Genomic DNA, 12945 nt, shown 5'->3' on the forward strand with positions numbered 1-12945 from the left:
CCCCCAACAAGTAACTGAAACTCGAGACTGCACAACCTTCAATACTAAAAGTGCAGGAAGACAGCTTACGCGATGGCAGACAGACAGCTTACCCCGCCCCTCGCGCATGCACTCCCTCCAGTCCCCCTCATTCCCTTTGCTTGCGTGAGAAGGCGGCACTCGTGAAGTCACCATCTTTCATGTGTCACCCTTCCACACTTTGCCTCGCGCCTAAAGCACTAAGTGGGTAGCGGGGCACGATAGGATCTTATCGCACCTGGACTTTATACGGAACGTGATGCGGCTCCACTTCGGCGGTGGGGTTGTCGGTCGGTTTTGTCCCCATTCCTCTGCGGCAAAAGTGAAATTTCGTTATATTGAAATCGCATACAAATACTCTCGTTATATTGAGGTTTTAAATACATGGTGTTCTATGGACAAGAGGTTATGAAAAGTTAAATACTTTGTTATATCGAGAATTTCATTAAGTAAAGTTCGTTATATCGAGGTTTAACTGCATATACATGTGCAACACATCACTGCATTCTTTGCTCCTTAGTCTTCTCTTGCCAGGCTAGGACAAAGCATAGTTGAGACCAGGACGAATTTTTCTTGAACTGCAAAGCTTTTTCTGAGAAACTGGAAAGGGTTTCCTTTGTAGCTTTGTGCTACAGTCTGGTGAATGACAATTTTGCTTGTTATAGTACCGTAGTTACTGATTGTTATGCGAGTTTTTTTAATGATTTTCATTGTTTGAACTCGACCCTTGTGTTACATGCGAATAACTGCAAAATTAATAATTTTAAAGCAAATATTCGAAATCTTGCCATTTTTATCGTTATGTTGGCAACTTGTATGTCCCGATCCAATCTGTAAACAACTCGATCGAAGTCAAAACCTGGTTTTTGTTGAAATCGATGCCATTTTCGCTGTGCTTGTGACTGGTGTTACAGTTACAGTGCTGCAGCACCCTGTGGCCTTTTGCGCTTTGACTCCGTTTATTCGTGACGTTATGGCAATGTAGCACATTCGGTATGACGGCCGCTTCAAGAGGCGAGCAATTTTGAGGGTCGAAAGAGTGGAAAACTTCGCCATGAGTCGCCAGCTCGACGTCAACGATTCAATGATTCACAGATCACTTTTGGAGATAGTTTCGCTTTCACGAAGCTTGGCTTGTCCCGACACCAATCCCCTCAAAGCATATGGCTGACAGCACTCTTGGCACTGATAGCGAGCTTGCACAGCGCCAAAAACACTTGTTGGGGATGCTTTCAGTGGTGTCATGCGAAATTTCATGAAAGTGAACCTATCTCTGAAAAGGATTGCCCAAGAGAACTTGTTTCCTAATTGTGATTTCTTGAATAAAGGTCCCATTTCTTCTTCCTTTCATCGTGTATTACATTCGTGGTTTTATTTATTTTTATTTCGCTTGACTGGAAAGTTGACCCTCACGTTACTGTCACGGTCTTGTTACATTCGAGTAAATAGGGTAGTTTCACGTGATATAAAACTAGGACTCGGCTCAGGCAGCCACTATAGAAAATTGTGGGAAGTATAGGCTGCAGATTGTTATTCATTAATTTATGCTATACTTCAGCTTTGCTGTAATAAATTGACTATTTGTAAATTGCTACCCCTTTGAAGAAGCTCACAAAAGAATAAAAATGTATGCCTTGTGATGAGATATTGCAGCCAGTTGCACAATAGAGTTGGAGAAATTTGTTTACTCTGCAACTACAAGATAATATTGACAATAATTGACTCCGTTACTCTGGAATTACATCTGAAGCAAAATAATGCATAAGTTATCAGGCTTGATTGCTGTATACTAAATTTGCTGCTTTACGATGGTTCATTGACTGTGTTGCAGTTTGGCAGTTTGTAATGGGCTAACTGCTTGCGTGGGGTTAAATGGAGTTTGTGGTCATTTCAGAATAAAGAGTGCATGCACTCGTTTGCTCATATCAAGCAGCAATATTGAGCAGCCGAGTGCAGCCATTTCAGCAAGTGCCACCAGCATTCCATTGGGACATTATCAGCATGGTAAATGCTAAGGAGCAGGGTATACTAAGGCTGTTGGTATGGGTCCATGTTGGATATTCAGCATCACTGACAGATGATGAAGAAAGGGGCTTGAAATGCTACTTGCTTCATTGTAGTTACACGTGTCCTTAGCGGTTTAAATGTTTTGTGGTCTGTTGGGTATACTGAGCTATGAAAAGCTTACTGCTTTTCATAGCTTTTATACTTTTCACAAAAACCTTAGTGTTTCTTATAGCTTCGGCCCTTGTATTTCGAATATCCCTAACATACTGGTATCGAAGGAGGTAATGCTGAAAACGCAGGGTTTTCAAGACTGATCATGCTCCAGTCACTGTTTCTGACTTGCGTACTTTCAATTTTACCTGTATGTACTGGGTGACAGGCAATGAAATTGCCTGTGGTCTTAAATTACCTTGTGGTAATTTTGGGTTGATGTCATGCACTAACTTATGTAAGCAAGCAAAAGCACATGAACGAGTTTTCTTCGTGTTTAATATGTTTTGCAGGAATTAAGAGATACAAATATATGTATGCTCATGAATTTCACTTGACTTTTATCATGTGCGGCAATGCAGGTGGTGTGTGAAGCTACCCAGTCAAGCAACACACAGGTGCGAGTCGCAGCACTACAGTGCCTTGTGAAGATAATGTCATTGTATTACCAGTACATGGAGCACTACATGGGGCCTGCCCTTTTCGCTGTGAGTAGTGTCACTGAATTTGTAGGATGCAAATGCACATTCGTCGCATCTGTACTGTGGTTCATCCTGCGATTCCTGCATTTAATTTGTCTTGATTAGTTAGTTGCAAAAAGGACATAGTTAGTGTAATGGTAGCTGTATTCTACCAATAATAAACTGTTAAATTTGGAGACAAATAGTAGCCAAGTACTGCACAAGGAGCAACTGAACAGAAACTTTGTCACATTACCGTATCTACTCGCATAATGATCGCACTCGCGTAATGATCGCACCCCTAAATTTTGTCGTCAAAATTCGATTTTTTTTATTTCCCGCGTAATGATCGCACCCCGAACTTGCCGCAGCGATATGTCGTGTGCTAAGTCTAGCTAATAATGATCGCGTTTACCATCTGTCGAATGCTACGCGAACGACTCTTCAAGACAAGCCAAGCGGCCTGCACGCACCAAATATTAAGTAGATGCCTCATTTCATTACTTTCATCACTTTCCGCACTTCCATGACAAAATGAGGTACAACCAAAATCGCCTTTATTATGGGTTGGCTTTATAATGGTTGATGTCAACAAAAACAATAAAGGCGCATTTCGATTCTTTTCATCTGCTTTTGCACTCGTGAGCACGCAACAAATCGCGCGCGGCAATGATAGTAGTCACGTTTACTCTGATACGTTAAAAGTGTACCCTATTCATACGCCGACGCTTGTAACACAGCTAAGATATTCACCCACCCTTAGCGGAAACGTGCCGTATTGGGATAGTAGTGAAGACAGATGCCGCAGTTTCCGCAGCACGTCGGCCATGCATTTCTATGTCACTGGCAGCTAAGCGCGCCTACCTGTTTCTGTCCCCTCCAAGTGGATATGGCTACGTTACTGCCGCAAACTTGCCGATATTAACGATATTATTCATCACTGATACGGAAGAAACTGTTTCAATACACGTAATGTACTCACGAGAAGAAAAAAAAAATCGCGTTCGGCGCGTTCGGCTTGCTCCGCCGGCCGCCATTTTTGTTTTGGTGTCCCGCACCCGCAATCTCGCATCCCGCAGCAAACGCGAGGCGAAAAAAAATTTTTTTTTCCGCGGGAAATTTAACCCGCGTAATGATCGCACCCCTGAATTTGCGTCAATTTCTCTGACAAAAAAAGTGCGATCATTATGCGAGTAAATACGGTATATAAAGGGGCCCCTGTGAGACTTTGTCTTTGCAAACAGACAGGTACTGTGGGCAGATCACGCGCTGACTACTGTGTTTGCAAATTACCACACTATACAGCTGCCGTCAGAGTTGACTGGAACAATGAAGATTATCTGTAGTGGCTTAATTTCAACAAACACAGGCTGTTAGGAATAAGCATCAAACATTTTTGATTCGGGAGGGAGACTGGTAAGGCTATGACTTCAAAGAACCTCAACCAAAAATCTCCAGCACCCTCCACGGGAGAAGTGTTCTATCTTGAGTATGACAACGACTGTACACTACGCTAATAGCTGAGAAATAAAGCCCACATGGCCCTGAAAGAACCACTTCCCCTGCCAGCAGAGACGTCGCTGCTGTTGTCTCCGCCTCACATCCTCAAATGAGCTTCTTCTTCCTCCCCCCCCTTCTTGTTTTTTGATACGACCATTCTGCCATTTCTCATGATACATTTGAAAAATTTCGATTTTGTACTCGTCATTGCAACAACGCGACCCAGCGTTGCAGTCCACCATGATTGCCAAATGTTACTGGTATAAAAAATGCACTGCTCATTGCTGTCAAAATGCATGCCAGCCAGCAATTAAAATCTGCAGCTTGTCAATAGGAGCGTTTCTGTGCACACATGACAGCAGTATTGAATCAGGATGCTAGTTTACCTCTTTTCGCTTGCATCTTGTGCTTTTATTCTTGAACTGCGAAATATGTGTTAGCACTGCAGCCATCTGAAGCTCCGATGTCACCTCTTTACGTTTATACCAACCAAGATGGTGGTGTTGTGTCATCTGGTATTGTCATAGGCGGTGCAATAGCACCTTACAAAGTTCAGTTTTCTGCCTGATCTCGGGAAAAAAAATAATCCGAAATGAACCAATTCGACCATCTGAGTCCCCCCCTCAAAAGAATGGGTGGCATTACCTCTGCGTCTGCCCACTGTGGGGTGAACCCAGTGATTCAAATTTCTTGGTTGCAACATGTAAACGAGCAAAAAAGAAAATAAATGTGCACCTTTCACGAAAAAACAAATGTAGCTGTCCTCAGTTAAGAATTGTTGAGTGAACTGTTGAAATAGTTTTCCTCATTTTTTATTTTGCAGATTACTATGGAGGCAATGAAGAGTGATATTGACGAAGTGGCGTTGCAGGGCATTGAATTCTGGTCAAATGTCTGTGAAGAGGAAGTGGACCTCTCTATTGAAGCCTCCGAAGTGGGTTTTGTTTTGCCTTTACTCACGTTTAGTATGTGCTAATACCTTTCCTTTTCTTCTGCAGTGCATACAAAATGAATAATATTGTTTTAGTCGTGGCGCACCCCAGTATTCAATGAATTAAGAAACAGTCAATAATAAATTATTTTTGCTCAGAAATGGACTCTGAGTAATATAAAACAAAACATAAAAATTGGGAAGCTATCTTTCATAAAGTGGTCCTCATTGAAAAGTTCCATGGGCATGGTCAGGAATGTGTTTTATTTATTTATTCAGAATGCCCCTAAAGGGCGGCCTTCTGGAAGAGGGTATTACATAGGGGGGGTGGGGTGCACACGAACACATAAATTTGTGAGAAAAATGCAACAAACGCGACGTAATACCTGACAAAATACGCAGACACTACTATCTGTAGCAAAATCAGTATGGCTAAAACCAAATTAGCACAGAATTAGAAGAAATTTGAAAATTGAAACACCTAGAAATCAGAACACGTAAAAGGCACTCAAAAGAGAATAATTGGGAAACAAAATGGATGGATAGCAAAAGGTACCAGAGGAACATATTATAGAAAATAACTACCGTAAAAACCGGAATATAGGTCGAACTTTCTTTCAAAAAACCATCGCGAAAAGTTGACCCTCGACTTATATACCGGACATTGGCGGAAAAACTACGGAAGTCTTGCAACAATGGGCGGATGAAGTAAACAGCCGCCATCGCCATCAGCAGCAGCGCGGCGACGTTGTAGCAGCGTCACTTTGCGTTTGCATTGTTTCACATTTTGTTTAAATATGAGCGGAAGCCGACGGCAATTCACCGTCGCCTTCAAGAAAAAGGCGATCGAGTACGCGGAAGCTAACGGCAACCTGGAGGCACAGCGCGAATTTGGAGTGTCGGAAAAAAGCATTCGCTACTGGCGGAAGCAGAAGCAGCTTTTGGTTGCTTGCAGCAACCAAAAGAAAACTTCATTTTGTGGGCGGACTGCAGTGTATCCAGAACTGGAAAACAAGGTTGCGGATTTCGTCCGGGAGCTTCGTGCAAGATCGCTGCCTGTGACTGCTGAATCCATCCGTTTTAAAGCGGTAGAGATAGCGCGCGCCGCTGGACTGACGAGGGCGCAATTCAAGGGCTCGCCATCCTGGGTGCGGCGTTTCATGAAGAGGAAGGGCTTTGCACTACGGCGCCGTACTTCTGTGTGCCAGAAACTGCCCGAAGAATTCGAGGACAAGCTAATCGAGTTTCAGCGATATGTAATTGCGCTTCGGCAGCAACGCGACTACACGATAGGACAGATAGGAAACGCCGACGAAACGCCAGTGTGGTTCGATATGCCCTCAAGCCGGACTGTTTCCGAGAAAGGAGCCAAGCAAATCAAGCTTCTAACAACGGGCAACGAGCACTCGCGGTTCACTGTGATGCTCGCATGTACAGCTGATGGGAAGAAGCTGCCCCCTTTTATCATTTTTAAAAGAAAAACATTGCCGAAAGAGGAATTCCCACGCGACGTCATCATCCGGGTTAATGAAAACGGTTTTATGAACGAATCGTTGATGCTGGAGTGGGTCCGGCTCGTCTGGAAGCGGCGACCTGGTGCTCTCTTTGAGCGAGCGAACATGCTCGTTCTGGACTCATTTCGAGGCCACCTCACAGCCAACGTAAACCGGGCCCTGTGCGACGGCAAGACGGACCTCGTGGTCATCCCTGGTGGACTGACATCTGTGCTGCAGCCACTGGACGTTGTGCTAAATAAGCCGTTTAAAGATAGAGTGCGCGAACTCTATAATGAATGGATGCTGGGCGATAACCCGACTACCCCCACCGGCCGCCTGCGACGTCCACCGCTTGCGACTGTTTGTGGCTGGGTGTCGTCGGCGTGAAAATCTCTCCCCGAAGAGATGGTGCGCAAGTCTTTCAGAAAATGCTGCATAAGCAACGCGCTGGATGGCACAGAGGACGATGCTCTATGGGACGTGGGCAGCGAGAAGCACTCGTCATTGGACTCTAGTTCGGACGACTCTGATTCGGAGTAGCGCTTGCACACTTTGTGTCCTTCTGTGTACTGCACACCCGGCCAATTTTTAACAGCATCGCGCGACCATCGACCCGCGTGTTTGTCAGCACCTTATCATCACGGCACGGAGCGGCGAAATAGTGAAAGTAAGCGCATGTGTAGACATGCGCGTATCTCGTTTGTTTCGCCGCTCAGCGCCGTTAATAAGGTGCTGACAAGCACGCAGGTCGATGGTCGCGCGATGCTGTTAAAAACTTAGCCAGGTGCACATGCGAGCAGCATTTAAATAAATACTGTCACCATTGTGCAACCGGCTGAGTCGCATTTGTTTCAAGGTAAGGGTGTCTTTCAGTACTTTTGCCATAGAAAAATATTGTTTTCATTTTTAGGATTGGTTAGTTGGGGGGTCGACCTATATTCCGGTCCGACCTATAGTCCGGTTTTTACGGTATTAAAAATGTACATTTTCATATTGCAAAGATATGTCACATTCCGAGTTTTTTTTTTACTTGCCTTTTGCTTAGTTATGTATCCTCACCCCCTCCCCTCCTGCAATAATGCCTTTGGCGCTGCTGGTACTTAGAATAAATAAATAAATGAAAAGATATACGAGCGTAGTATTTGTTTAAATTTATTGGGGACTGATAGAGTTACATGTGCTGTGTGTCAGACATTATTCTCAAGATCTTTTTTTTCATATTTTGTGTTTTGCATGATTGCAGGCAAGTGAACAGGGCCGCCCTCCAGCAAGGACTTCTCGTTTCTATGCCAAAGGTGCCCTGCAGTACCTCGTGCCCATTCTAGTACAGACGCTTACTAAACAGGTACGCCAAACACACACTTCTCTGGTTCCATTATTTTTCTCCGTGAAATTTTCAAGCAGTGTGCTCATCGTAGACTGGTTTTTCAGTGTCTTTGCAGTTTACATGTATTGAAGCAACTATCCATAATTATCTCTCTGCCAGCAGTTGTTCAGCATGTTGAAGACATCGCTACGAGTTTGAAGAATTCTTATTTGGGAACAGACTGATCATTGGCGATACGCTGAATCACGACCTTCTTCGAGCAGGGCATCTTGGCGGGAAGTTCTGATGTGCCCACACGGTGTGAATCGTGGCATGAGATGAGATGCCGGTGCACGTTGAGCTAGTAGTGACCCGAGACGCACATTATCGTTTACCTGTTGCATTGTGTTTTTAGATGGCGACAGGAAATGGTAATGAAATGGACCTAGTAGGCGACGCCAGAATATGATACCTACGATGTTGCCGGAGTGAAACATGGCGTCCATTTTGTGCACAGGCAGGGAACGGCGTCGCATTTGGGTTATTGTCTCTGAAAAGCGTGCAGCATGCTTTCAGTGGCACTGTGCCCGACGCACTGTGAAACAGATGAGTGAAGATGCTTACCCAATAGGGTTGGCGGCGACAGCTGTGAATGCAGCATACAATAACCTAGGAAGAGATTTGTTGCTACCGAAATGGGAAACAGAGTGCAAGCTGAAGTTGTGAAGACGGTGTACGATAAGCCGGGAAGAAATTTGTTGGTACCAGAATAGGAAACTGAGTGCGAGACGAAATTTTCCCACGAGATGGGCGGGTGAGTATTGTAAGGAAGCTGCTGCAACGAGTGCCTACTTGATTGCGCACCTTGTGCTTGGCTTGTTTTTTAATGGAATCTAGGGGTTGGTAAACATACCAGTCGATTGCAGTTTGGCAACATACAGAATGTGGTGTCATCATGTTTTCTGGGAACATATAAAAAGATAAAAGAAATGTAACTATTGGTAACTTTTTTGCATTCTCGATAGCGAACGTTGGCAACTGGAAATCGTATGTAATACAATTGTATCAACGCTGTCTCCTGTCAAAGTACCAGCACTGATATGCCTCTTAAGTGTACTGGCAGGCTTTCACAGCTACTTCAGACGTACCTGTGGTGATTTGAGCCTTTGGGAGCAATAAAAGGCATGCATTCCTTATTTTGAACGTTTTCATGGGCCTCTAGGGAGTCTGAAAAATTGGGACATTCGTGGTATCAGTAGCAGCGCTCGAGCAAGATTGCTTCATGAAGTGCAGCATGCTCTGTTTTTGGGTTGTTATACAGTCGAACCCACTTATAGCGATACTGGATTTAACAATACATCTGTTATAACAGTGAGAAGCTGCTGCACCGTCAACTTTTGTATCCTTCCCGTGGTGAAATAACCTGCTTACTACAATGCCCCGATGGCGCATTATCAGTTATAACGATAAAGTCCGGCTGCTGGGTGTCCATGCCAAAAGGTAGTGAAATGCGAAATGCTTGGGGAAAAAAAAAAGAGAATGAGAAATTCGAGCCGCTGGGTGGCCCTGACAGCCGCCGCGTGCTCATTTTCTAGCCATCTCTGCATGCCTCTCTCCCGTCGACCTTCCACCCTTCCGAACACGAATGGGCTGCACCCACAGCTTTGCGCCGCGGCACCCTCTGAAACACAAACGGACTGCGGCAACAGCGCTATTCCCAGATTGCTCGCTGGCTCCTCATCCCACGCAGTTCTGCAAACAGCTTAATTGCTCACATTCATTTTTGTAGGTTGCATCGAAATTGTTTCAAGACTCGTTTGACTCGCCGCCGGAATGGAAGATCGCTGATCCGCCTGCTGTTCATCGGCAATGCACGACATTGCCGTTGAAAAGAAAGCGCACGGCTATAGATTTGGAAATTAAGTGCTTCTAACTGATCAGGCAATTGTCGCGAACGTGCTTGCATCGGATAGCAACAGTGACCACAGAAGCGATGACGAGGTAGGGCAGGCTGCCTCAGCATTGTCCTCACATGAGGCGCGGCAGATATTCAGTCCCTCCAGTGCCTCGTTTTCGCGAGGAAGCTTCCGCTGCTCTAGGTGGAGCACTCGGCTGCTTTGGATAAGAATGTCGGCAAGCTTCACATAAAGCATGCAAGGCTGGCTGACATGGGTTTTCTCGTGCAAGCCACTGAGAAGTGTGTGACGAGATGCTTGTGGCAATCTCGCCTCAGCGTTTATTCATCATTTCTCAAACTGACAGGCTGCCGCGGCAGCCTTCTAGCATTTTGTAAGAGGCCTTTTTTGGGGCCACGAAAGCGATGCCTCAGCAGAGCTTGCATATCGCTTGCCACCCGTGACCCCTCCTTGCAGTTGTTATATCAGTGCCATTCTTTAACGCCAACAGCCGTGACTTGTTACACGCGATTGGAGTGCTCAGGAAGCAGTTAAACGAGTGAACACAATCGGCAGCCGGATGCAGGAATGTGGTGGGGAGGGGCACTGGCCTCCCTGCCATTATAGTTTTCTCACAACAGCTCTGCTTTCCCCCTATTCTGATTTTTTCATGCAACCCGGTTATAACAATTATCGGTTTTACAGACCCGCTTAAACAGTAGTTTCGTTTTAAATGTAAAGTCAAATCCCTGACTTAGTGCCCATTGAACTTAATACATATTGTATCCGCACAAACCGTACCAGCTTATTGTGTATGTATCGGTTAACATGTAGGATCTCACTTTTCATTGCGCAATCACGGCAGTACGTTGTCCCTGTCTGGCGACCCGGCAGAACAACAAGCCTCAGAGATCAGAACGGCCTCCAAGAGCCTAGTGCATTTGCACGTGAAGCCATATCAACATCATTTCGGCGCTGTGCCAGAGAGCGTTGTGGCGTCGTGCAACCTAGGACTCGTGTCATGCCAAAGCTCTGATTAAAATGCCAGGTGCTCAGCAAAGAAGAAAAATTGGACATTGTTTGTGCTATCGAAAGTGGTACGAATTGTCAGCGCTGGTATGGATCTACCATTGACTACGGTGGGTGGAATTCGGGATGCGAAGAAGTTGCTCGGCAACGCTGCTGCGACCGCAAAGAGATGTCTGCTACGAGGTTCGACTTTTCGCCATCATTGCCTCTTTTGTTGTGGAAGTGTCGCCTAACGACAGTGATGGGGACGATTCATAAGAAACAGCACAGGCAATTTAGGCCCCACAGTGGCAGAAGCTGCGTGTTACATCAGCCTCATGAATGCAATCGTCGCAATGAGAACAGCACCCTACAATGAAAAAGGCGTCCCGCGACTTCTGCAGTGCTACTGTGCCCGTGAACCGAGAATATGCAATGCCAACGAGGAATCTGCCATGCGAGTGTTTGCGGAGAAAAGGGCACTAGCTGAAAAGCTGGCTCGCAGCTATGGTAAGTTTGGGGTCGTGACAGTGACAAGTGATACGATGAAGATGGCTGTCGTGTTTGCTCGTCGTCTACAAGTCATACCCCATGCAAGCGACGATTTTGAGCGACATCTTCCTGGTGTTGCTGGTATGAGGGCAGTAAATATGCGTCGAAACTAGTGTGACGAGTGCTTTATTAATTTAAGTTTATGTATATATTACTGTAAAAAGCAGCATAAAAAAGATGTGGCAGTAGGTTCTTATTCTTGCACATATAAAAATTCAATTGTTTGCTCGTTCCGTGCGACAATCAGTAGTACAGTAAAACCTCATTAAACCGTACCCACTTAAACAGTAGTTTCGTTTTAAAAGTAGTAAAGTCAAATCCCCGACTCAGCGGCCATTGAGCATAATGAGTTTCGTATCCGCATAAACCGTACCAGCTTATTGCGTACGCATCGGTTAAAACGTAGCGTTCCAACTTTTCGTCGCGCAAACACGGCGCTGCGCTGTCTCCGTCGGGCGGCCCGGCAGAACAACACGCCTCAGAGATCGGAACAACGGCCTCCAAGCGCCCTGGGCGTTTGCGCGTGAAGCCACATCAACATCAACATCATTTCGACGCGGTGCCAGAGAGCATTATGGCGTCGTGCAAGCGAGGACTCTCATCATTCCGAAGCTTGGATAAAAAAAGACGCCGGGTGCTCAGCATAGAAGAAAAATTAGACATCGTCCGTGCTATCGAACGTGACACGAAGAAGTCGGCGCTGACACGCAACAGGGATCTGCTGTTGACTACAGTGTGTGGCATTCGGAATGCGAACAAGTTGCTCGGCAGCGCTGTTTCGAGCGCGAAGATATGTCGGCTACGAGGTTCGACTTTTCGCCATCGTTGCCTGTGTTGTTGCCGAAGTGTCGACTAGCGACAGTGACGAGGACGACACGGAAAGCGATAGCATGGGCGATTCAGGCCCGACAGTGGCATAAGCTGCGCGTTACGTCAGCCTCATGAATGCAATCGTCGCGACGACAATAGGGGCGCGATAACGTAACTCTATTCGAAATGAAAATTATTCCAAACTCCGACACCCGGCAATGAAAAAGGTACCCTCGGGACTTCTGCAGCACTACTGCATACGTGCACGGTGAATACGTAACGCCAACGAGGAATCTGCCATGCGAGTGTTTGCCGAGAAGAGGGGGCTGGCTGAAAAGCTGGCATGCAGCTTCAGTAAGTTTGAGGCCGCTGTCGTCGTCGTGCTAGGCCGCCGCGGCATCAAACGAAAATAACGCTTTTGTCGTGCAAAGTGAATAAATACTGCATGGTTTTTCCCCTTTCATCGCACTCTCTCCGAGTTCCATTTTCGACAGGTAAGTGGGTGATCTCATGCTATTCGGTTAAACAGTACTACTGTTTAGTACGTACCTTTCCCGAGCTCCGGCCAACTACGGTTTAACGAGGCTTTACTGTATTTGATGTACATACAGTTCTGGCTTTGCTCTCTTGGCTGGTCGCTCATAGCACTACCAGGCGATGAGCGAGGAATTCTAGATTTCTAGAACTGAGTGATTGAGTGACAAGACCGAGCACTCTGTTCAAGCGATGGCCTGTTTCGTCGCTCGTCGCT

General features: G+C 45.8%; 1 protein-coding gene across 1 annotated transcript in view; it reads left to right on the forward strand.

Moving 5' to 3' along the window:
* The window catches only part of Fs(2)Ket (Importin subunit beta Fs(2)Ket), a 79371-nt gene that overhangs the window by 13454 nt on the left and 52972 nt on the right, over positions 1-12945 (forward strand). Inside the window, exons 6-8 of the mRNA XM_050189306.3 lie at positions 2598-2723; positions 5020-5130; positions 7867-7968. Coding sequence (XP_050045263.1) covers positions 2598-2723; positions 5020-5130; positions 7867-7968 — 339 coding nt within the window. The remainder of the gene's footprint in view (positions 1-2597; positions 2724-5019; positions 5131-7866; positions 7969-12945) is intronic.

The sequence above is a fragment of the Dermacentor andersoni genome, chromosome 2 (genome assembly GCF_023375885.2).
Source record: "Dermacentor andersoni chromosome 2, qqDerAnde1_hic_scaffold, whole genome shotgun sequence".
Classification (NCBI taxonomy): Eukaryota; Metazoa; Arthropoda; class Arachnida; order Ixodida; family Ixodidae; genus Dermacentor; species Dermacentor andersoni.